The 25,952-nt window shown below is 37.8% G+C and overlaps 1 protein-coding gene across 2 annotated transcripts in view; it reads right to left on the bottom strand.

Moving 5' to 3' along the window:
* MALT1 (MALT1 paracaspase) overlaps positions 1 to 25,952 on the bottom strand; it is an 81,219-nt gene that overhangs the window by 10,385 nt on the left and 44,882 nt on the right. For both annotated transcript variants that reach the window (XM_024236039.3, XM_054538020.2), the window contains 5 exons: positions 19,050 to 19,253; positions 8,744 to 8,921; positions 7,938 to 8,012; positions 7,039 to 7,166; positions 334 to 483 (listed from right to left, as the gene is read on the bottom strand). In XM_024236039.3, coding sequence (XP_024091807.1) covers positions 334 to 483; positions 7,039 to 7,166; positions 7,938 to 8,012; positions 8,744 to 8,921; positions 19,050 to 19,253 — 735 coding nt within the window. The remainder of the gene's footprint in view (positions 1 to 333; positions 484 to 7,038; positions 7,167 to 7,937; positions 8,013 to 8,743; positions 8,922 to 19,049; positions 19,254 to 25,952) is intronic.

Raw genomic sequence — 25,952 nt, 5'->3', positions numbered from 1 at the left:
ATCCATGATTTTTGACAGGTCACAATATAGGAGAATCTAAAGGATTGTGTATTAGACGAATGGAAACTTAACCTATTTTAAAAGTAGAAAAATTTTTAAATGGTCATTTAAATTTTACCAATAGTGACAATAATGGGCTAAATAATTTGATATTTCTAAATCAAATAAACCAGTGTAATATCCATAATTGAAATATTTGTTTGGTTTGAGATTTGCCTAGTAGGCCAAAATATTTTCACTGTAAAATTGGGAGGAAAGTTATTTATTCAGAAGAAACTTTATGACTTAATGTAAGTATATTATAGATCTAACAAAAAATAGGCTTTACCATACCATGAGCCTTGGCCCACTGTAGATTCCGCACAAGAGATTCAGCAGAATATTCTGTTCCCTGTATTGGATCAGTAAGTGCTCTCTTCTCAGATAAACTACTTCGAATCTCTAGAGCCTGTTTGCCTTTGGTAAGGTGACACTTACCCATATCTAAAAGATATGAAAATAAATATTATTTTTAAGACCACCAATTCTTACATTTTAAATATTTAGGCTAAGAACTATCCTACATTATCAGGTTATATTCTCAGTATCATTTATTCACTCAACAAATATTTCCTGAGCACCTATTATGTGCCAGACATGGCAGGCATGTTTTAATTTTTACTCATGTGTAAGTGTTCATCAATAGTATATGCCAGTGTTTTAGGTTTTTGAATTCAACAAAAATGTTCTATGTATGTCTTTGTAATGTGCCATTTTCATTCAACATGTTTTAGATACAGACTAATGTACATGGATACACATCAATTTAAATTTAGAAGTATGTTATTTAAGTTATAGTTTATCCTACTTCTGTCTACTATGTTATAAATTAATAATAGTAAGGTTCTTTTTTTAAAAAAAGAGACAAAATTATGTAGTGATCCAGAACTAAGTCTAAATTAAATCAACATGTTGGGGGTTAAAAGGAGACACCAAGTATTGTAGGAGTACATTAAAATTATTATTTGTTAGAGAAGAAAAGATATAAATAGAATTTTTTTAAAAAAGATAAGAAAATGAGCCAAATCAAAAAATTAGATGGTTAAAACAGGTACAAAAAATAACAAATGTAAATTAACTAAATTTTCTCATTAAAAGACCATGATTATCAGATTGGATTTTAAACAATCTGTTATATGGTGCCTCCAAAAGCTACAGCAAAGCAGAATGACATGAAATGTTTGAAAGTAAAAGCGTAGAGAAGCAGGCTATCCTAGGGGTTAAGAGTAGGAAAGTAAAAGTGTAAAAAATAGCATATTAGGTCAACAAAAAGGAAGCTGGTGTGGCTCTATTAGTATGATACAAAAAGAGAAAAAGCATTTGAAATGGAGGCATCACTACATAATGATAAAGGTTCAATAAGAAAATATAAACATTTAAAACACAAAAATAGTCACTATATATGAAGTAAAAAGTGCTAGAATTACAAGAAAATTTGGTAAATTGAGAGATTTCAACATCTCAATTATTGATCAAAGAGACAATCAGCAGAAATATAGAACTGAACAAAACAGTAAAAATTAATAGGCCAAACCTAATGGGCATACATAGAGTTCTGCAACCAGTTACTATAAAAATATCCATTTTTCTCAAGTACACATGCAAAATTTACAAAATTTCATCTTTTACTTAGCCATAATGAAAACCTCCACAAATTTCAAAGCATAGCAACTAGACAGACGATATTCGATCACAAAGCAATTAAGGTAGAAATGAAAAGCAAGAAGTGAAATGAAAATTCCTGCCATATTTGAAAATTAAAGACAGTATTATATAACTTAAAGGTCAAAGAAAAAAAAGTAAACTAAAAAAATCCCTAAACTTATAGGATGTGTGATGAAAGGGATGTTTTAAGAGAAATGTAAAGCCTTAGAAACATAAATTGGAAAAAATAGGCTAAAAGTGAATGAACTATGATGATGTTAGAAAAAGAAATAATAAATGCAAGGCAAGACATAAATAAACAGCAGAAGTTAATGATGTAGAAAACAATGAAAAAGTAGAAGAAATCAACAGAGCCAAAGATTGGTTCTTCAAAACGAAATAGCACAATTGGCAAAAGCTGGCAATAAATAAAAAAGGAAAGTAGGTACAAGTAATACTGATGAAAACGGATATATAACTACAGATAAGGCAGAGATTAAAGAATACTATTAGAAATATGAGCAACTAAATGACAACAAATTTGAAAACTGCGCAAATTCCTTGGAAAATATAACTTATCAAAATTGACTTAAGAAATGAAAAGCCTATATGGTACAAGAAATATTCAAGATATTGAAGCAGTGGTTAAAAATCTTCTACCAAAAAAATACCAATCCCAGGTTGGTTTATAGGCAAGTTCTACCATAAACATTAGGGAACAGATCATAATTTATACAAAATTTCCCAGTAAACAACAGGGTGTACTTCTTCTGTATTAGAGTTCTCCATCTTCTGTATTAGAGTTCTCCAGAGAAGCAGTACCAACAAGATGCACGCATGCGTACACGTACACGTGTGTGTGTGTGTGTGTGTGTGTGTGTACATAGAGGGACAGTGAGAAGAAGGGACTGACTTAAGGTACTGGTTTATGAATTGTGGCGGTGCAAGTCTGAAACCTGCAGGCAGGCAGGCTGGGGATGCAGAGGAGAGTTGTAGTTTGAGCCCCAAAGGTGGGCTGCTGGCAAACCCCATGCTTGTGGGAGGTCAGTCTTTGCTCCATTAAGGCCTTCAGCTAACTGGATTAGGCCCATTCACATTATGGAGAGCAATCTGCTTTACTGAAAGTCCACAAATTTAAACTTTAATCTCATCCAGAATAATGTTGGACCCATCACCTAGAAACATCTTGAATAATACTGGACTAAATATCTTGGCACTGAGGCCTGGCAAAAGTTGACATAAAATCAACCATCACAACCTCCATCTCATTCCACAAGGCCTACACTACATTCTATCAGATAACACTGATACTCCGTATGCCACTGATACTGATAACACTGATACCACTAAATACTAACTTTATTTTCTCATAAAATTAAACCAAATAACAAGAAAGTAAAATTACAGGCCCATTTCCCATATGAATATAGATATGAAAATTCTAAACAAAATGATGGCAAATTAAATCTAGTAGTGTATTAAAAATATACATCCCAATGAAAGTGATTTATCTCAAGTTGGATTAATGTTAGACTATCTATAAATTTAACTCACCATATTAAGAAATTGAAAGAAAAGAAACATCCTATTTTTCTTCTTCATAGCTGCAGAAAAACCATTTAATCTTGTTCATTTATGCATAATAAAAATTTTCAAAAAAATTAAGAGAACTTCCTTAACCTGATAGAGTGTTAATAAAAAAACTTATAATATTATTCTAAATGTGAAAACATTAGCAGTATTTCCTTTAAAGTCAGAAACAAGACAAGGATGCCCACAACTACCTATTCAATAGTGTCTTAGCAGTCCTCGCTAGTATTATATCAAGAACATATACAACATTCCTCTAAATCAATAAGCCAAAAAAAAAAAAAAAAAACACACACACAGAAGAATGGACAAATGACACAAAAAGATGTTTCACATAAGATATACATATAGCTATTAAAAATATAAACAATGTTCAATATCACATATGAACAATGTTCAATATCACATGAGATACTATTTAACATTTGGCAAAAATAAAAAAGTCTGACTATCAAGTGATGGAGAGAGTACAGATTCACATTATCCCTTGCTGGCTGTGGGGAGTAGGGTAAGTGTAGACTCGGCAACCACTTTACAAAACTGTCTGGCATCCTCTCTTAAAATGGAATACTGTCATACCCTATGATCCAGCAATTCCAAGTTGTAGAATTATACTGCAAAGAAATTCATGCATACATATTCCAGGAGACATATACAAGACTGTTAATGATAGCACTGTTAACATAGCAAAAACCTACAACTAACTCAAATGCTCACCAACACAGAAGAGCAGTTGAAAAAAACTGTAGTATGTTTGCATAACAGAATATTACATAGCAGTTAAAAACTACAGTCATGCAACAATATGGATCAATCTTAGCAACATAATATTAACTAAAAAAATCTAGTCCCAAAGACTACATAGAGCATAATACCTTTTTATGAAGTTAAAAACAAAACTACGCATACTTTTTTGGGTATATATAAACTCAATAAAACTATGTAAAACGAAAAAGGAATAAGTTTAGAATGGTAGTTATCATGGAGTGGGGGAAGGGAAAAGAGGGGTCCTATAATTAGATGTAGGTTACTTCAAGGTCCTATATTCATATCGAACATCTACTCACAATAAAAACCCTCAGTAATATGTTCAACACTTCTAATAATGCTGTCCTGAATAGTACAAAAATAAAAGTCCTGTTACAGATTGATGGCTGTAGCATTATAACAACCAATTTACCTCATATTTTGTTTTCCTTGCACACAGTTGAAATTGGTAAGGTGGGCCGGGTGTGGTGGCTCACACCTGTAATCCCAGAACTTGGGAGGCTGAGGCCGGTGGATCACTTGAGGCTAGGAGTTTGAGACAGGCCTGGCCAACATGGCGAAACCCTATCTCTACCAAAAATACAAAAATTAGCCGGACGTGGTGGTGCATGCCTGTAGTCCCAGCTACTTGGGAGGCTGTGGCAAGAGAATCACTTGAACCTGGGAGGTGGACGTTGCAGTAAGCCAAGATCATGCCACTGCACTCTAGCCTGCGCGACAGAGACTCTGTCTCACACAAAGAAACCAAAAAATTAAAAAAGAAATTGGTAACATGTTTATTTCCCCCTTCAACTGCTTGGCTTATAATCTCTGAATACTTTTCTCCCTCTGGAATTTTTTTTTTTTTTTTTTTTGAGACGGGGCTCGCTCTGTCACACATGCTGGAGAGCAGTGGTGTGATCATACTTACTACAGTCTCAAACTCCCAGGCTCGAGCAATCCTCCCACCTAAGTCTCGCGAGTAGCTGGCACTGCAGGTGCACACCATAATGCCTGGCTAATTTTTAAAATTTTTATAGAGATGGGGGGTCTGACAATGTTGCCTAGGTTGGTCTCAAACTTCTGTGTTCAAGTGATCCTCCTGCCTCAGCCTCCCCAAATGCTGGGATTACAGGCATGAGCCACTGTACCTGGCCCCAAATAATTTTTTTTTAAAATTGAGATGGGGTCTTGCTGTGTTTCCCAGACTGGTCTTGAATTCCTGGGCTCAAGCAATCCTCCTACCTCAGCCTCCCAAAGTGCTGGGATTACAGGTGTGAGCCACCATGCCCAGCCATGGAATAAGTTTTAATTAAGTAATGTGGAAGATCCAAAGGGAGAAACAGCAAAGTTTTGTTTCAAAATTGGATGACTTGTGAAAAATTTCATACAACTACTTTTGCTCTTTACTACTAAGACAGGGGTCAGACACAAAGCATCCAAAACTCAAAATAAGGGCTAGATTTAACTGTATTATTTATCATGATACTATTAGGCCTTTACTTATTTTGTACAATGAGTGGGCCGTTACCCATGAAGGGCACAATGTGCATGGCACTGAGCTGAGTGTGCTCCATGTACACTACAGGGTCTTCCTGCCTGGGCAATTCTGGTTAAGCAGACATAGTAGGACTGAAAAAGATCAGCGAAAAGCAAAACTGTCTAAGATGTTTATAAGAAGTTCAAATATCCTCACAGCACATATCGGGATGCCATTCATTGCTATGACAATTTGGTAAATATCATATATGAGTGAGCATGGTGCTTTTTATTAAGTTTTAAAATAGTTAAAATGTACTTCAAAACGAAATTGAAATAAAACACTGTAGAGTTTCTGGAGCACCTTACAGGATCTCAGTTTGAATATAACTGACATAATCCAAAGGTTTTCTTTTTTCTTTTTTTAAAGCAGCAGAGCCTTTCCTTCAAATGTGAGCTTCAGAAGAAGCCTAATGTAGAAAACAAATAAAAGTGGAACTTCTCTGGATGAAGCGGGAGGGTGGCAGTAAGTCCAAAGCCCTGGCTGGTTATGTTAAATGGAAAAGTGGCTAAGTCAAGTGATCTAAAATAGCTACACAGATAAAAACATGAAAATAAATATGGCTGACAGTTGGTCAAACACCTTATACCCAAACTGCCATCACTGGAACATCCATGAAACTCCATTTTCTAGTGGTGCTAGTTTGTAAAAGAATTTCTTCTTTTTTATTTTTAGTTTTTATTTTGAAGACAGGGTCTCGCTATGTTGCCTAGGCTGGTCTTGAACTCCTGGCCTTAAGTGATCCTCCTGCTTCAGCTTCCCAAAGTGCTGGGATTACAGGCTTGGGCCACCATGTCTGGCCAAGTTACCTTCTTTTTGCTATGGCTTATAAAATGTTTTTTCAAAATACACAGTGCAGTCTACTGAAATAATAGGTACTTATTCAGCATCTGACATATGCACAGCATTATACCAGCAGGCAGGGAAAGAACAGATAGAAATGGAAGATGTGGCATTAGACCCCCTAGGATCACATCCTTAAATCAGGATTTAAAAACTATTAAGTTCATCAGGGAAAAAAATGAACTCAGCTTTTCCCAGCAGTGTCTAAAAATTTCTGTAAAGTTTTCTCTCTCCCATCCTGGGAGAGACTGCTCACTGGACAACTCCCCACCACCCCTCCATGCCACCCACCCACCCTCAAATAGGGAGATTTGCCAGCACCAAGGCACTGGGCATAGAAGCAAAGTAGACCTCTGAGAATTCAACTTTATTTACTTAATGACTGTGCCGAGGCTTAGCCTTGTAGTCTAAGTAATGCTGCACAGGTGGTGGAGAGCGAGGTCAAAAGGGAAGGAAAGATGACATTAAATAGCAGAAGTGTTGCTGAACGTTATATTAATATAAAAATTGTTTTATAAAGTAGATACTAATTCCAAACCCACATAATAAGAATAAAACAATCACCAGAGAGGGAACCCTGAATAGGTGTGTCTCCCCTGCTCTCCTTTTTCTGAGTAGTTTTCTCTTTATTTTACCTTCTGCAACTTCATCCAGTAACACAGTGATTTTCTTATCTTCTAATAATCTATCTTTTAAAAATTTCATAAAGATTCCATTTGCCAATCCAGAATGCTGGATTTCAAAAGCTTCTGCTCCTTGACACCTTAAAAATAGAAAAAGAAGTTAAGCCAGGCACAGAAAGGCAAATACTGTATGTTCTCACTTATATGTGGATGCTAATAAAAATGAACTCAGAGAAGCACCCAGCAGAATGGTGGTTACCAGAGGCTGGGGGGTGGGGACGGCATGGGGACTGTTAGTCACAGGGTACAATGTTTCAGTTAGGAGGAAAAAAGATAAGTATTTGAGGTGATATGTGAATTATCTTGATTCAATCATTCCATTCCATGTTGTCAATATCCAATAAAAATAATTTTTTAAAAAGAAAATGTTAGAAAAGCAAACACTTGCCAAATGGGACTTCTGTATACACCGATAAGCTTCATTTTCTCTTCTGCCTCTCACATGACATCGATAATTAAAGAGTTAATCTTTAAGCAGGAATTACATGCCCAATTTGGGCTTAATAATTAAGATACCATGATATGGAATGTTAAAGTCGATCATTTAAAATTTTCTACGCAGAATATCAAGGAGGTAAATTTATGCCTACATGTCTATAGGTATTTTCTAGGCCTCTAATCTACAATCAAAAAACCCTCAGGAGCCAGGCACAGTGGCACATGCCTGTAATCCCAGCAACTCAGAAGGCTGAGGCAGGAGGATCGCTTGAGCCCAGGAGGAGTGAGCTATATGATGGTGCCTCTGCACTCCAGCCTGGGTGACAGAGTTAAGACCCCTGCTCCTAAAAAGCAAAAACAAAAAGACATCAAACAATAAAGGAAACTTCAACGTAAACATAAAATGTTCTTACGTGGCATATCCAAACACAATATTGGCGGTGACTTTTAGTGCATCCAAGATTGGAATGGTATCATCGTAGTCATTTCTATTTAAGGGAGGCGGAGAAGGGCAGATAGAAGTATGAAAAGTTAAAGAGCATTCTTAAAAGGGTATAAATAATGAGAAAATACAACAGTTTTTTAGAATACATAATTTAAAATTATAGATTCAAAATTTTTCATCTAGGTAGCTACATATCTACCCAAAATAACCCACTAACTCCTTGTTAGCTTTAAAACTAGAGTTGCATTTGAACTCTGGCATTGGATTTTGATTGGTAAATGCTGAGCAAGCAAAAAATAGTAAATCTAGAGGAATAGTCATTGGTTCTACTCCTTAGAAAGGCAATGGCAGACAAATGGGATCCAAACCTCCAAACATCTGCTTCGGCTACTCATTCCGTGTCTGGAAGACCAGGACTGACTAGTGAGCAGAAATCCCAACTCCATGGGTGTTGGTTTTGTTAATTCCTGAGGGAATAACTATAGTGATTATTAAAGTCATCGAAAGGCATTCTGGAGAGTTGAATCCCCTGTAGTATGAGTAAATGCCCATGCCCTTTAGTTCTTCATTTGTGTTCTATAGCAAATATGAAGAGTTAAAATAATTAGATATACATGGAGTAAATATATTTTCCTCTAGTTTTGTTCTTCCCGTTTCAATGTATAAACTAAAATTCACAAATGCAAATGGCTGTTAGCATTTCACAGGTTTCTCTAGTTTGTCATGGTTGATATTTAACTCCAACAATTGTTTAATAAAGATTAGAAAATTTACCTTTTCCTACACATATCCAATAAGAACACATTAAGTCCAGTTTCTTTTTCTTGCATCAATTTCAGTATATTTTGTACACACAGACAATTTTCAGACCTATATGGATTTGGAGCATCAACGGGGACCATGAAGCTGTTCCCAAAATTTTCATAACCATGTCCTGCATAATATAATAACCCTGAAAAGAGGAAAAATAAAAGAGAGGTAGATGTCAATTCTAAATGCACTCTGAACATACAGACTGCATAACTTTTTGCAAAAAAACCTTGACTTTAATTTTCTTCAAGTTGATGTGAGCATATGTAAGAAATACCCAATTATAAATACAGACAATGTTATTTTGCATTTAAAATTATTGGCAACAGGCCAGGCATGACGGCTCACACCTATAATCCCAGCACTTTGGGAGGCCGAGGCAGGCAGATCACTTGAGGTCAGGGGTTCAAAACCAGCCTGGCCAATGTGGTGAAACCCCATCTCTCCTAAAAATACAAAAATTGGCTGGGCGTGGTGGTGGGCACCTGTAATCCCAGCTACTTGGGAGACTGAGGCAGGAGAATAACTTGAACCTCGGAGGTGGAGATTGCTGTAAGCCGAGATCATGCCACTGTACTCTAGCCTGGGCGACAGAGCAAAACTCTGTCTCAAAAAAATAATAAAAAATAAATTACCAACAGTCTGCACTTAAAATTTGCATTTTAAGACAATATCAAAATGCTGTCTGAAGTATATCCTAATTTATAAAAGTAATATATTTGTAACCAATAGTATAATATAAAATACAATTTTATGTTATGATATATAAAAAAGAATGCAGCTAGGATTTCTCTCCTGACTCATTTGTCTCCTCCATGAAGCTAGGAGTTCTGTTAGGGCAGAGATAGTCTTACATTTATTTATTTGTGTGTTCCTGGCATAGAGCAAGAGCTTAGTAAGTATTTAACGGATGAACAAACACAATTCAGATGAATAGCAACTGCAATATGAAGTCAAGAAACTGCAGGTATTACCATAAACAGTTAAGGGTTATTAAAATATAAATATAGTTTTATAATCAGAGATGAGAAATCTGACTTCACAGATTGCTATTTTTTCTTTTTGCTATGAGATATAAATATCAATCTTCCATCTAGAGTCTTTTGACTTAATCTAAAATTTGGGATAGTTTTAGGACTCAACAGATGAATCATATTTTCTTACTGAGAAGTGATACTATAAAAACTAACCCAAACAACTCAATGTTTTCTTGAAAAGAAATTTGTTTTGGCTGTAAAAAACAACAAAAATATCAGTCTGAACTTCTTCACAAAAATACTGGACAAAACACTTTTGAAGATATCCTCCCCTCTGCTTGCAATCTCTAGAGCCCACTAATTTTGCTCTCTCAATATTCTGGATTTAATGATTTCTTTACAGGGTATTTTAAAGCAAATAGTAAAAGCCATTTAGACAGGGAACCAAAAATAGCTAATCCATTGTAATTATGGCCCCGACTCCTAGCAGAGAATGTGGCTTTGAGAATTAAAGACAATTTGCTCCATGTGGTCCTACAGGACAAAATCCAGGTCGTCTGCTTTTTTTGAATTTCGATTAAAATGAGAAAAATAGTTCTTTCAAATACATTTCAGCTAAAATGAGAAAATGGATATACCCATTTTCAAGTGTGGGTTTATACTACAGCTCATGTGTGCACTGGAAGTTATCATGTAGGCACTGAGAGAAACGAAAAAGAAGGACAAAGACAAAGTTCCTGACCTCTAAGCAGGAGATCAGGAGATTCATGCATGGAGATTCACACATGTTTATGTTATCAAGCAACAATGAAAGTCATCACATATTAAATGCCATAAATCATGTTAGTGGGACAACTACCATGTACGTATGAAATGAGTAAAGTACAGAGAGGAATATCAGTATGAAGTGAAACAACAGGGGATGGTCTTAAGAGAGGGAATGGCTAGAAATTTGGAAAGGCAGAGAGAGAGCGAGGTAGATTATGGGCAGGAGAACAGAAATAAACACGAATTGGACCTGGAATGAAAGCTAACAGAAAAGAGAGTAGCCTAGCAAAAAACTAAATTACTGTTGTGAATGAAAATAAGACTGCACACAAAGGGAATTTTAAAAAGGAGTGCACAGATAGGGAGAGTTTTAAAAATAATGACCAAAAGAATGGATTTAATTCAATAAACCACGAAGATCAGGTAAAGTGAAAAGACAACCCACACAACCGAAGAAAATATTTGCAAATCATTTATCTGATAAGGACAGCTTGTATTCAGAATAAAGAACTCTTCCACTCATCAATAAAACGACTAATGACGGCCAGGCGCAGAGGCTCACGCCTGTAATCCCAGCACTTTGGGAGGCCAAGGTGGGTGGATCACCTGAGGTCAGGAGTTCAAGACCAGCCTGGCCAACATGGTGAAACCCCGTTTCTACTAAAAATACAAAAATCCAGCCAAGTGTGGTGGCGGGAGCCTGTAATCCCAGCTACTTGGGAGGCTAAGGCAGGAGAATCGCTTGAACCCGGGAGGCAGAGGTTGCAGTAAGCTGAGATCGTGCCACTAGCACTCCAGCCTGGGCACTAGAGCAAGACTCCATCTCAAAAAAAAAAAAGACTAATGACTTGATTTAAAAATAGGCAAAGGATCTGATGCTTCTCCAAAGAGGATATATGAGTGGCAGATATGCACATGAAGATGCTCAACATCATTAGCCACTAGTGAAATGCAAATCCAAGTCATTTTAAACTCACCAGGATGGCTACAATAAAAAAGACAGACAAGAACAAGTGTTGGCAAGGATGCAGAGAAATTGGAACCGTCATTCATTTCTGGTGGCACAAATGTAAAATGGTGTAAGAACTTTGGAAAGAGTTTTGCAGTTCCTCAAAAAGTTAAATATAGATTACCATATGACCCAGGAATTTCACTCCCAGGTACATACTGAAGAGAAATGGAAACTACGTCCACACAAGAATGTGTACACAAATGCTCACAGCAGTATTATTAATCATGTCCAAAAATGTCCATGAGATGATAAATGGATAAACAAAATATAATAATAGAATATTATCTAGCCCTAAAATAATGAAGTTCTAGTACATGCTACAATATGAATGAACTTTGAAAACATGCGAAGTGAAAGAAGGCAGACATAAAAGGCCACATATTGGGTGATTCCATTTATATGAAATGTCCAGAATAGGCAAATCCATAGAAACAGAAAATAGATTTGTCGTTGCAAAGGGCTAGGGTAAGGAGGAATGGGAGTGACTGTTAATGGATATGGGGTTTCTTTTTGGGGTGATGGAAATGTTCTGAAGTTTCGTAGTGGTGACTGATGCCCACTTTGTGAAGATACTGAAATCACCGAATTATACACTTTAAAAAGAGTACAACTTATACACCTCCATCAAGTATTCAAAATATAACTTTATTTTCCATCAGTCTCTTTACTGCTTCAAGAGCAAGATACACTTATTTTTAACCTCCAAAACTTTGCTCAAGTTACTCTATCTCCTTTCTATCTACCCAAACCATAACCAGTCCTCAAGGGCTATTTCCAAAGTTCAGAATCCTTAGCAAGTTACTACCTGGTAACTACTACCTGGTAACTGGTTTGTGGCTTTCTAACACACTTCAAATTCTCCCTGCCTTGAAATGCTGTAGCAGCACTTTCTGACAATCACATACTGGCTTTTCCTGATATTGTATAGTCCTATGTCTACTTAGTTTTTCTGATAAGAAATCACAATGACACTAATCTTTTACATTTACACACTCTGAGTAGCTCTTATCTGAAATGTTTGGGACCAGGAGTGTTTTGGATTTGGGATTTTCAGATTAGAGATACTCAACCTGTATAACATTTTCTTGGTTTTCAAAGGACTTTCATATACACAATCTAATTTTAATCCATATAATAACTTTAAATGATTTCTGCCCTTATTTTATAGATGAGAAAATTAAATTACAAAGATTAAATGATTTGCTTAAAATCACAGAGTTGATGTTTTGACTCCATAGTGTTTTTTCTCCTTGTATTAAAGGACTATAATTTTTTTTTCTTTTTTTTTTTTTTTGAGACAGAGTTTCACTCTTGTTGCCCAGGCTGGAGTGCAATGGTGTGATCTCAGCTCACTGCAACCTCCGCCTCCCGGGTTCAAGTGATTCTCCTGCCTCAGCCTCCCGGGTAGCTGGGATTACAGGCATACACCACCATGCCCAGACAATTTTGTATTTTTAGTAGAGACAGGGTTTCTCCATGTTGGTCAGGCTGGTCTCAAACTCCAGACCTCAGGTGATCTGCCTGCCTTGGCCTCCCAAAGTGCTGGGATTACAGGCGTTGAGCCACCGTGCCTGGCCCGGAACTATAATTTTCTTAGGAGGACAGATCATGATCTTTATTCACTATTATTTCCCTCAGCACATAGCATACTCCTTCATCTGGACTATAGATGTAACAAAAATAACTCAGTAAATACTTACTGAATTCCATTAAATTAACAATGCAAACCAATCAAGACAGGGTCAGATCCGGAGGTCTCTTTTCAAGGGTCTGACTTTTAGTAGAAATGGTACCATTTCAACAACTGGTATTACTTAGAGACAACTGACAGCAGGCCTGGGTGTTGCCTCCCTCATGTCAGGTAATATGTCTGGCTCCAGCAAGACTTGATTGGGGTGAAGAGACAACTCTGAGGGAAGGCTTAGCTTCCATTCATCCAGCGAAAAGCTGAATGTTGTTCTGTTACATTAATGCCACATGCCCAGCCCTGCAACTGCTGAATGAAATTAAGGCACTTAACACCAAAATATTTTTTCTCTTTCCCAAAATGTCTTATGAAAAGTGTAACTATTCTATATCAAAGTCTGCAACCAAATTATATTGAGGGGAATTAAGTACTTTTGTGTAAAATGAACTAGTCCAAATCATTTTTTAAAAAAATTTATTTATTTATTTGAGACAGGGTCTTGCTCTGTTGCCCATACTGGAGTGCAGCAGTGTGATCACAGCTCACTGCAGCTTTGACCTCACAGGCTCAAGCTATCCTCCCACCTTAGCCTCCCAAGTAGCTGGGACCACAGGCATGTGCCACCATGCCTGGCTAATTTTTAAATTTTTTGTAGAGATGAGGTCTCACTATATTGTCCAGGCTGGTCTCAAACTCCTGGCCTCAGCCTCCCACCTTAGCTTCCCTCCCACCTTAGCTTCCCAGAGTGTTAGGATTATAGGTGTGAGCCACTGTGTGTGGCCCAAATCGTTGTTGTTGTTGTTTTTAAATTCCGTCTCTAGTACTGCTTATTTAGTTAACCATCCCATTACTCAAGGATAGAGAAGAAAATAGGTATGTTTTTAACAAATGTCAAAGAACTTATTGTACTTAGAAATACAATTCTGCAAATTAGATCTTTAGGGAGTTTTATTTCTTGGGAGGATGATTCAAGAATATAGTCATGGATATTTATTTTTGTCTACAGAGAAAATAATCATTTAAATGAAAAACTTTTCCACTCAACTGAATATGCACTCCACTTAGCACAGTGAGTGGCTGATGAGCACAACACCCGCCACCCCAGCAGGCTTACACGGCACTTACTATGTGCCAGGCACGGTTCCAAGAAAGGTCACTAGTTACACTGCCTCACACAATCCTCACAACAAGGTAGGTAATATTAACATCTCTCTTTTACAGATGGGAAAACTGAGACATGAAGAGGTTTAAAAGCTCACCCTAACTGAAATGCCTAGTAAGTGACAGAACCAAAACACGGATGCAGGCCAGCCTCGCTACTGTGCTATATAATACTGTCTCTATAATCTACTGCTGGCTTTTTAGGTAACTCGACTCTCAGACAATGTAAAATGTCAGTGCACTGGTTTTTCACTGTTTTACTACACTACAGCTTTAAACCCCGACTTTTTTTCCTCAAAAAAAAAAAAAAAAAAAAAAAGAAAACTTTGGCAGGCTGGGCGCGGTGGCTCACGCCTGGCCTTTTGGGAGGCCAAGGTGGGTGGATCACGAGGTCAGGAGATAGAGCGAGACCATTCTGGCTAACACAGTGAAAGCCCGTCTCTACTAAAAATACAAAAAATTAGCCAGGTGTTGGTGGCATGTGCCTGTAATCCCAGCTACTCTTGGGGCTAAGGCAGGAGAATTGCTTGAACCCAGGAGGCGGAGGTTGCTGTGAGCCGAGATTGTGCCACTGCACTCCAGCCTGGGCGACAGAGCAAGCCTCCATATCAAAAAACAAAACAAAACAAAAATCCAAAACAAAAAAAAAACCCCAAAAAACCTTAGGCAGACCCTTAATACACAGAAACTGATTAAAGCTGGGTTTCTCTCATTGAGGCCTGAAATAGAATGCTACCTAGTCCAAATCCCCAATCTAAAGATGAAAAAGTGCTTGAATGTCTTTAATGAATTGACAGGAAATGACAATAATAATAGGTACAATATTTTGAGCATTTTAAATGTGCCAGGCACAGGGATAATTATTTTATCTTATCCTGTAAACCTCATTAATTTAGTTCTATCCATTTTGTAGATTCCTTTTGGCTTAGAAAAGTTAAAGAACCACAGTCACACAGCTAGTCAGCAGAAAGCCAAAGCTCTGAACCCAGGCTAGCTACGCTAAGGCCCACTGCTTAACCACTGAGCTATGTGAACTGAACAGCTGCTCCGCTGCAGGCCAAATAACACTTTTGCCATATTCCGACAAGACTCCTTTACCGTTCTTCTACACGAAAGCACAACTAAGCTGCAGCAAGCGATGTACACAGAAAGGCTATGCGGGGATAGATCTCAGGCCAAAGGGTTACTTTTTATCCTGGCCATCTACACAACATAACTAGAAATCTTTCTCCTTATTTAAGGACGTGTATTTTTGTATTTTTAAGTACAGTTATTTCTGGTTTTGGTTCCTGTTTTTTATGTTTATATATGTTTAAAACTGAATTACTGTCTGTTCTGTTGCAACTTTTATTTCTTCTACAAACCTGCGTGCAATATAATATAAAAGGGCATGAACTCGAGTTCCTCTGTTCTCCGTATCTAGCTGTTCATGCTGAAATTCCTGTGACTCTGCCTTCCATCTTCCCCTACAGCCCTCATGCACTGAGTCCCCTGGTAATATCAACTAGCGGTAAAGGCATAGTCCAAAAGAAAAACTAAAGGTTTCTTTATGATATGCCCTAAACCCTCAAGCCTCTACCACACTTACATTTAGTGTAGATGTGTCTGATGTTTGGAATATTCACAATACTTCAAAATATAATGCAGCCACCCTGTTAAGACACGAATCAGTAGGATTTAAAAGTTTTCTAGCTTTCTTAAGCTGACATTTTGCTTTAACATGCCTTTTTATTTTGTATTCCAAGATGATGTTTTTATATTGGGGCAAAGCTTCAGCCTAAACTGCAATCTTGTCATAATTTTTAATATTTCTGGTTCTCTACTTCACAGGGGCAACTAAAGGATCTGTTTTTGTTATTTTGAGATGGAGTCTCGCTTTGTTGCCCAGGCTGGAGTGCAGTGGCATGATCTTGGCTCACTGCAACCTCCCCCTCCCAGGTTCAAGTGATTCTCCTGCCTCAGCTTCCCAAGTAGCTGGGATTACAGGTGCCCACCATCACGCTGGGCTAATTTTTGTACTTTTAGTAGAGACAGGGTTTCACCATGTTGGCCAGGTTGGTCTCGAACTCCTGACCCTAGGTGATCTGCCCGTCTTGGCCTCCCAAAGTGCTGGGATTACAGGTGTAAGCCACCATGCCCTGGCCACAGGATTTGGTTTTAAAAGCCAAACAAAGGGCTTAAAAGCCACGGTGAAAATATCAATAAGAAATGAGAATAAACAACCAAGGTAGTAATTCTTCATATGATTCCCTCAATCTTTAAATACTTCACCAATACAGAAACCTAAACTGATCAATATTTTTTCCTTACACCTCATCACTTCTAGTGAAGTTTTGGAAGCCTTTTCCTTTTTATGTCACGTAGGCACCTTAAAAGCTGAGATCAATTGTATAATATAAAAACAAACAACACCCCTGATGCCAGATTGAAAATACAGGTTGAGTATCCTTTATCTGAAAGACTTGGGACCAGAAGCGTTTCAGATTTTTTTTTTTCTTCAGATTTTGGAATATTTACGTATACATAATGAGGTTATCTTGGGGATGCCACCCAAGTCTAAACATGAAACTCATTTATGTTTTTCTTTTCTTTTCTTTTTTGAGACCAAGATTCCAAGTCTCATTCTGTCGCCTAGGCTGCAGTACAGTGGTGTGATCTTGGTTCACTGCAACCTCTGCCTCCTGGGTTCAAGCGATTCTTGTGTCTCAGCCTCTTGAGTAGCTGGGATTACAGGCATACATCACCACGCCCAGCTAATTTTCGTGTTTTTATTTTATTTTATTCTATTTTTTTTTTTTTGAGACGGAGTCTTGCTCTGTCACCCAGGCTGAAGTGCAGTGGCGTGATCTCGGCTTACTACAACCTCCACCTCCCGGGTTTAAACCATTCTCCTGCCTCAGCCTCTTGAGTAGCTTGGATTACAGATGACTGCCACCATACATTTTTAGTAGACATGGGGTTTCACCATGTTGGACAGGATGGTCTTGAACTCCTGACCTCAGGTGATCTGCACGCCTCGGCCTGCCAAAGTGCTGGGATTACAGACGTAAGCCACTGCGTCTGGCCCAATTTTTGTATTTTTAGTAGAGATGGGGTTTCGCCATGTTGCCCAGGCTGGTCTCAAACTCCTGGGCTCAAGTGATCCACCCACCTTGGCCTCCCAAAGTGCTGAGATTACAGGCATGAGCCACCATGCCCAGCCTCATTTATGTTTCATATACATCTTACACACATAGTCTGAAGGTAATTTTATACAATATTTTAAATAATTTTGTGCATGATACAAAGTTTTAACTGCAACCCCTCATGATGTAAGGTATAAAATTTTCCACTTGTGGCATCATGTTGGCACTCATGAAGTTTTAGACTTTGGATTTTCAGATTACGAATGCTCAACCTGTATAAGCCAATTACCAAGGTGGCATATTTGCATTGTATATTCTTTCATATTTTCATAAGAAAAAAATGGATGGATTCACCCATTAGTCATCACTCCATAAGACTTATAAACAAAGTTTTATTAACACATCAGCATAATACCTGAAATCTCACATTTGAGGTGTTTACCTTGTTAACTTCATTTATCTTTCTTTAAATCCTCACTATTTAGAGAAGGAAACTCATTTAAAGTAAGATTTTAAGACTTTTCCCCATCCCTTATACAACAGTGTGGTAAATCTTGGGGAAAAAAAAGAAAAAGCTTTGGTCCCATTAAAAATTCTACTTTGAGAAACATTAAAAATTCTAACCAAACTTGCCTTATCATATCAATCTAATTATAAATAATAAGAGTAAATTCAGAAATTATTAAAATAAAATAACTGGAAAGATACAGGAGCCAAACCGGTACTTTTTGTTTATCATTGTATGCCTAACAACAGGCCTGGAAATGTCACTTCCCTGGCAATCTGATGTTATTGCACAATGTCATAGAAGCACAATCCTGCAAAACACGGTTCAGATGAGCTCAATAAATCACCAAATAAATGATTTGCTAGTGACAGCACATTCTGTCTCTTTTGAAATTCTTTACCATATATGCAGTGTTAACATATTTAGGTGAAAGAATGGGGAAAAACATTAAATATTTACTGTTAGAATTTTTGTAGAGGTACATTTCTAAGCATATCTGTATACAACTTTAATTTACAAATTACTTTTATATGCCCCATCCACCAACATTTCCTTGTTAAAATCTAGTTCCCATTAAAAGACTAGAAAAGACCATGCAATAGTTAGGAAAAGGAAACATACAAAATATACATAAAATATACATTCTACTAGAACCTTTTATGCTACCCCCCCCCAAAGAAAACCCCACATACTGTAGTATTTTACACATATGAATGTAAATTTTGCTGTGTGGTTATCGTTTTATTATACTGTGGCTCTATCAATAAAAAAAAAAAATCACAAAAGACAGGTAAGAATTCTAGTAAGAAAAATATGTTTTGACAAAACAGGAAACATAAAAGTAAAGACTTGAAGCTAATCAGTTATTCAGATGGAATGAAGATCAAATGTATCATCTTAATAAGAAAAACAAAACTCTTCCATTCAACAACATGTTTACCTTATCTTTATCTGATTTTCAACTCTTAACCTAACTTGTATAATGAAAAGAATAACGGATAATTGTAAAAACAAACATTATAAATATCTTACCATATACTCCCTTGTCTAAAAGGAGTAAAAACTCATCCACAGCATTACGCATCTCATATTCAGTAAGATCCAACAGTGAAACGACTTTGAAGTCCAGCTGTCTCAGTAAGTTAGTCAATTCGTACACATCCACCAAAGGAGCTTTGAGCTTGGGGTGCTCCCGGTAATTCATATTTCCTATCAAAAGGGCAACCTTGTCCTTCGCTTTGAAAAAAAAAGAAAGGGGGTGTTTAAAGAAGATATAAAGATTAAAACAAAACCTATGGAAATGGTATTATAATAAAAAAGTATGCTTTAAGATTGCATTATTTCATTTCAAATAAGATTTCATTATTTAATTTCATTTTAGAACTATTTATGTAGCAGATCAATATTCTCTGAGGAACACAGACGCTAAAATCATCAAACTGAAATTAAACATATTCACACTTTTGAGAGCCAGGCAAAGGATATTTATTAGCTGTATATGAAACATAACAGTAATTAATATTAAAATTTACTTTTATTAAATTATAATAAAAGGGATATAATATTCAACTAGACTTTTGGAGTAAATTTAAACAAGGAATATTTGAAATTGGGTTCCCATCAAATTAGGTTCTGTTTTGCTGAGAATGGAAGAGGCTAAAAACAAGATAACTAAAAAAGGGACAGGAAGAATTCCCATCAGAGTGAATGAGGGGAAATACCAAAGAGAGAGAGAACTTCACGAGTACTGTATTCTTGGTTTCTGCAGTAGCCATGTGGATGTACTACTGTTTCCTCTTAGCATCTTTTAAAAATACTCCCCATTTGACTCAGATGAGGCTATTTCAGGGGTATGTGAAGATTTTGTGTATGAGTACCTTAAAAGTTTATTTTTTGAACTTAGTGCACTGAGACTTTGCTCAAAGATAATGTATTCTGATAGAAACAGTTTTTTTTTGTTCATAAGAGAAAAAAACATCTATATCTATGCCTTAAAAAGTAGCAGCTAGCTTAACCAGGTGTGCAGCCCATCTAAAACAGTGTGGAAGGCCGGACCTAGCTTAGTGCTTATGAGGTCTTCAACACGGTACCTTTCTTTGATAGCCTGGAATGGGGTCAATGGTTAAAAACTCAAGACCCACTGGTATCAAAGGGAGGAAAAAAATTAAAAAATAAAATAAAATAAAGAACACACCAAAACCTCAAGACCATCCTGTGACAATAAGAGCCTCTGACAGCTTTCTTCTTAAGGGCTGACAGTGGGGTGTGTGCAGCACCCGTCATGGTAGCAGCAGTGACAGAAATGCCAGGGAGCAGAGAGACAGGGTGACAAGAGCACCTGCAGCCCCAGCCAACTGGCTGAAAAGCCGCCTGGGTAGAACCGCAGGCCACCCGCTCTGACGCAGGCCAGGACTTGGTAACCAACCCCTGCCACAAAGTGCTGCTAAGTAGTTTATTTGTAAGTTATTATGAATACTACTCTTCTGAAGTCGAAACAGGCATGAATAATCACATTGCTGACTCGACGTCTACAATTTGTAATTTCAGATGTTTCAAATCATTGAGATGATTATTTCACCAAAAATCTCTCTGGTGAAACTGCTTTTCTTTCCATAGAACACTTAAACCTAGTGTTAAAACTAGCATCAATTTAAAAGACTGTGACTCACTCAAAGGATAAAAAAAACTACTTTGTGAAAAGCCTCAGTAATTTTATATCATGTCATCTCTATTCTACATGTACATGTTCAGAGATTTCTAGCCAACTTCCCAGTCTTATGAATATATATAACAGTGAAATGATACTTAAGCCACATTATTAATTCAATGAAAAAGCGGAGAATACTCAGCATGGATTTCAATAGGAGGCAGCATAAAACTTAACATCACTTGTATTTCCTTTCTTTTGAGACGGAGTTTCACTCTTGTTGCCCAGGCTGGAGTGCAATGGCATGATCTCGGCTCACTGCAACCTTCTGCCTCCCGGGTTCAAGCGGTTCTCCCACCTCAGCCTCCCGAGTAGCTGGGATTACAGGCATGCGCCACCATGCCCAGCTAATTTTGTATTTTTAGTAGAGATGGGGTTTCTCCACTTAGGTCAGGGTGGTCTCGAACTCCTGACCTCAGGTGATCTACCCACCTCGGCCTTCCAAAGTGCTGAGATTACAGGTGTGAGCCACCACGCCTGGCCTTTTTAAAATTTCTTTTAAAATTTCCTTTTTAAAATTTCTTCTAAAATAAACTAGTAGTCTTACACTAAAGTACCCGCTACAGCAAGACTGTTAGCTGGCTGATCCACAGCACATTTTTTTGAGTCCATCAATGTTATTAGAATAAGGATCCAACCTCAACAGAGTGACAGACTCAGATCTATCTTCTTCTAAAGTGAGGGGAAATGTGAGAATGCATTGTCTCTGGTTTACATCATTATAGCCCAAATCACAGGTTTACAGCAAGAGGTTAAAAAGTTACTGGGGTAGTAAAATGCTTGTAAATAATTCCATTTTTCCATGGAATATCATCATTTAATTATACACATAGATTTTTATTGGTAGAAAACAATTATAAGTATATAATAAAAAGAAATCACTGGGTCTTTGGGGAAATAAAATTAACTGTCAAACTAAGCATCATGGGATGTTTTTGTTGATATCAAATCTTTATTCACTGGTTTTGTTATCTATTTGGGAAAGAATACTTGGTACAGTTTACAGAATGCACGGGTTCAACAGTGTGAGAACTACAGGTCTTAAAACATATATATCAATAATTGTCTATAACACTTCTAAAATTTTCCTCCAATGATAATTTTTAATAGCTAGTTCCTAAGATGTCTTAGAGCATTTCCTTGACTTTAATGGTGAAAAAGATGGTGGGTAAGTAAATCTTACCTGTCCAATCTACTTGTAAAACAGTTCCTGGGTGACACGTGAACTGGGGCGGATGGAAGATCGAGAAGCAGTAGAAAGGGAGAGGAAAAAAGACACGACAGAGAAACGAACAATAAAACTTGAATTTCAGGAGGTAAGAGTGAGGAATAAAGAAAACTTCAAGACGGCAAATATAAAGCAATTTATAATGGTTTTCAAGTGATAACATAAATGAAAGAGTTTTTCTGTAGAAAAACATTTACTGTAAGAGCTACCCACAACTTCTTGAACACAAACAATTTATTGGAAAAGTGAAACAAAAATGCCAGTGGATTCAGCAAAAGAATAATGAAGCCACTTCAGAAAGACATTTTAACTCATGATTCTAAACATCTTCCAAAGTTTAATGCAATATATTCTTCAAAAACTGGTGTTATATCATTAATCCCATGTCTAATAATTATTATTATGTTACTTATCTAAATAAAGTTAATATTCAGAAGCACCTAGAAAAGGAGCTGCATATAGTAAATGCTATTAAGTATTTGTTTAAAAAATCTCATGTATTAAATCCTTTAATGACTCTCCATGTCCTACAAACTAAAGTCCCAGTTTGATGGTGTGGGTGAGGAACAGGCAGCTCAGTATTGCTGGAAGGTAGAGGACTAGAGAAGGAGTGGCTGGGGGTTAGACTGGTGATGTAGCTTGGCATTCAAGGCCATTTGCATTCTAGTCCATGCCTATCTTTCCAGCTGTGGTAGCAGGTAGCCCCCAGCAAACCACAGTATCCTTGCCCTTGTGTAGTACAGTCACCCCTACCTGTGAATCTGGGCTGTATCGTGACTTTCTTTGAGCAACATAATATGTGTGACCCTCTGCCAGTTCAGGGTCTAAGCCTTAAGAAGCTCTGACAGTTTCCACTTTGAAGATCCAGCCCGACATAAAGAAAACAGCTACATGGAGAGACCACTCAGGGAGGGAGAAGGAACCGAAGGAAAGAGGGAGAGGGAAAGGAAGAGAAAGAAGTTGGGGGCGGGAAGAGGAGGGGAGGACAGAGAGAGACAGACAAGGAGAGGGAGAGATAGAGAGACAGTAAGAGGAAGAGAAAGAGAGAGAGGGAAGGAGTTTTTTCAGTCTTCACAGTCTTTCACCAACTCCCACTAAGGTGCCAGGTATGTAAGCAAAGCCATCTTGAATGTTGCAGTCCCAGCCTCATCTGACTGCAACTGCATGAGAGACCCCAAGAAAGACCAGCAGAACCACCTGCTAAACCCAGTTCAACCCACAGAGCAATGACAGACAATAAAACTGATGCTGTTCTTAAGCTAGTAAATTTTGCAATGTTATTCAGCAATAAATAACTACATTACCAGTATAGCCTCCAGCCACTCCTTCCCTAGTTTTCTACCTTCCAGCAATACTGAACTACTTGTTCCTCACCCACACCATCTATTTCATGCCTCCATTCTTACCATGTCTTCACCCTTTTTTCCCTCTCCTTCATTTCTGAATGAACTCTCATCCCATATATTTTCATTTTATCCCCTTGAGAGCTCCCAATTCATCCTTGAAAATCCTCACCTTGGCTTTGCCTCTTAGGTAAAGCCCTCTCTGACTCTCCTAGACTAATCTGATCACCATCTTCTATGAACAATTTCTAGATTCTTTACATATTCTACTAGGTATGTAGCATGTACTATATTATTCATTTAATGTCTGCCTCCTATTAGTATCCAAAGCCTTGAATTCACAAACCAAGGATTGTTCTCCTGTTTCATTAAGCAGCGGTCCCCAACCTTTCTGGCACCAGGGACTAGTTTTGTGGAAGACAATTTTTCCATGGATGGTGTTAGGGGAGGGGTGGTTTTGAGATGAAATTGTTCCATCTCAGATCATCAGGCATTAGCTAGATTCTCCTAAGGAGTGCGCAATAGGGTTCACACTCCTATGAGAATCAAATGCCGCTGCTGATCTGACAGGAGGCAGAGCTCAGGTGGTAATGCTCGCTCACTCGCCTCCTGCTGTGTGTCTCAGTTCCTAACAGTCCACGGACCGAATCTGGTCCACAGCCTGGGGGTGGAGGACGCCTGTCATAAAGCACAGATGAAACATTAGATAAACGTTTGGTGAACTTCAGTGATAGAAGCTGACCTGATATTCCATTTATCTTGTTATTCTTTCAATTGGGACATGTTTGAGAAAGAATACCTGGAATAATGGAGCTAATAGAGGCTGTAGAATGAGATAGCTGGGTTTCAATCCTGTCTCAACTACTACATTGTATAATCCTGAGCAAGTTTTATTAAACACTTACAGTTTTAAATTTTCATCTACTAAAAATGAGGAAAAATACCTACATCTTAGGGTTAAATTATACATTTCACTAGGCGAAAACACTTAGTTTATTAGTATTACTATTAAATGCATACTTGTGATTAAACCATCTTCAACAACTAACCCAGTTACATTTGGATCTTGTCATTTTGTGTACCTAAGACATATGTATGCTCCTCTCTACAGAATATGATGGCTATGACTTTGTTCAGAACACTATTTTAATAGGTATTTCTTAATCAGTGAGGTCTGTCTGGAGATCTAAAGAAAAGATCATAGAGCTGGAATACACGAAAATGTACCACTATGAACGAAACATAGCAGGTTTTTTTTTTTTTGAGACAGGGTCTTACTCTGTCGCCCAGGTTGGAGTGCAGTGGCACGATCTGCACTCACTGTAACCTCCACCTCCCAGATTCAAGCGACTCTCCTTCCTCAGCTTCCCAAGTAGCTGCAACTACAGGCATGTGCCACCACACTCGGCTAATTTTTTCTTTTTCTATTTTTAGTAGAGTCAGGATTTCACCATGTTGGTCAGGCTGGTCTGGAACTCCTGACCTCAGGTGACCCACCTGCCTTGGCCTCCTAAAGTGTTGGGATTACAGGCGTCAGCCACTGCGCCTGGCTCTCATAGCAGTTTTTTTTAAGGTGGTAATTCACAGTCCCTTATCCTCATCAACATCAAGCACCTTCACTGCCTCCTGATTCCATGATCATGGCTTGGACTTTGCGTCAACCTAAGGTGTTCCACCTCTGAAATCTAAAAAACCTATTTCCTCTCTGTAATCAAAACAACTTCCTATTCTTTTAACAGTTTTGCCATCTACTACTCATTCTACTTCTCTTCTAACTTGGTGAACTTTAAAAATCTCCTGACTCCTTCACTTTCTCCCAGTTTATTAACTTTTTCAAGGCTTTTTTTTTTTTTGAGACAGAGTCTCACTCTGTCACCCAGGCTGGAGTGCAGTGGTGTGATTTCGGCTCACTGGAACCTCCACCTCCTGGGTTCAAGTGATTCTCATGCTTCAGCCTAACGAGTAGCTGGGATTACAGGCGTGTACCACCATGCCCAGCCTATCTTCTCTATTTTAAAGCTGAGATCTGCTACAGAAAAATCACACCTGATCTGAACCATTATAAATTCTTAATTTTTAAAAGTCTTAGTTGGACTCTCAATACACATTCATTTGTAGATCAGACTTGTCAGACCTTGCTTCCATTTTCTTTAGCCTCTAAGCCCCTGCCATAGAGTAAGATCTATATTCAGCCTTACTTTACTCTTTTTCCCTCCATCTTTTTTTTTTTGAGACAGAATTTCACTCTTGTTGCCCAGGCTGGAGTGCAATGGCACGATGTCAGCTCACCACAACTTCTGCCTCTCGGGTTGAAGATATTCTCTTGCCTCAGCCTCCCACGTAGCTGGGATGACAGGCATGCACCACAATGCCCAGCTAATTTTTGTATTTTTAGTAAAGACGGGGTTTCTCCATGTTGGTTAGGCTGATCTCGATCTCCTGACCTCAGGTGATCCTACCTGCCACGGCCTCCCAAAGTGCTGGGACTACAGGCGTGAGCCACCATGCCCGGCCTTTTCCTCAATCTTTTAAGCATATTACTATGCCTAATTACTTAGAAACAAAAAACATAAACTAAAAATGTCCTCAGCTTCCCAATAAATCTATCTGTTCACCAATCTCTCCTTTTTAATCTCAAAAGAGGTTTCAACATTCTG

This window comes from Pongo abelii, chromosome 17, assembly GCF_028885655.2.
Source record: "Pongo abelii isolate AG06213 chromosome 17, NHGRI_mPonAbe1-v2.0_pri, whole genome shotgun sequence".
NCBI classification, from domain to species: Eukaryota; Metazoa; Chordata; class Mammalia; order Primates; family Hominidae; genus Pongo; species Pongo abelii.
Note: the sequence above shows the minus strand (reverse complement) of the source record. Positions and strands in the feature narration are given on the sequence as shown.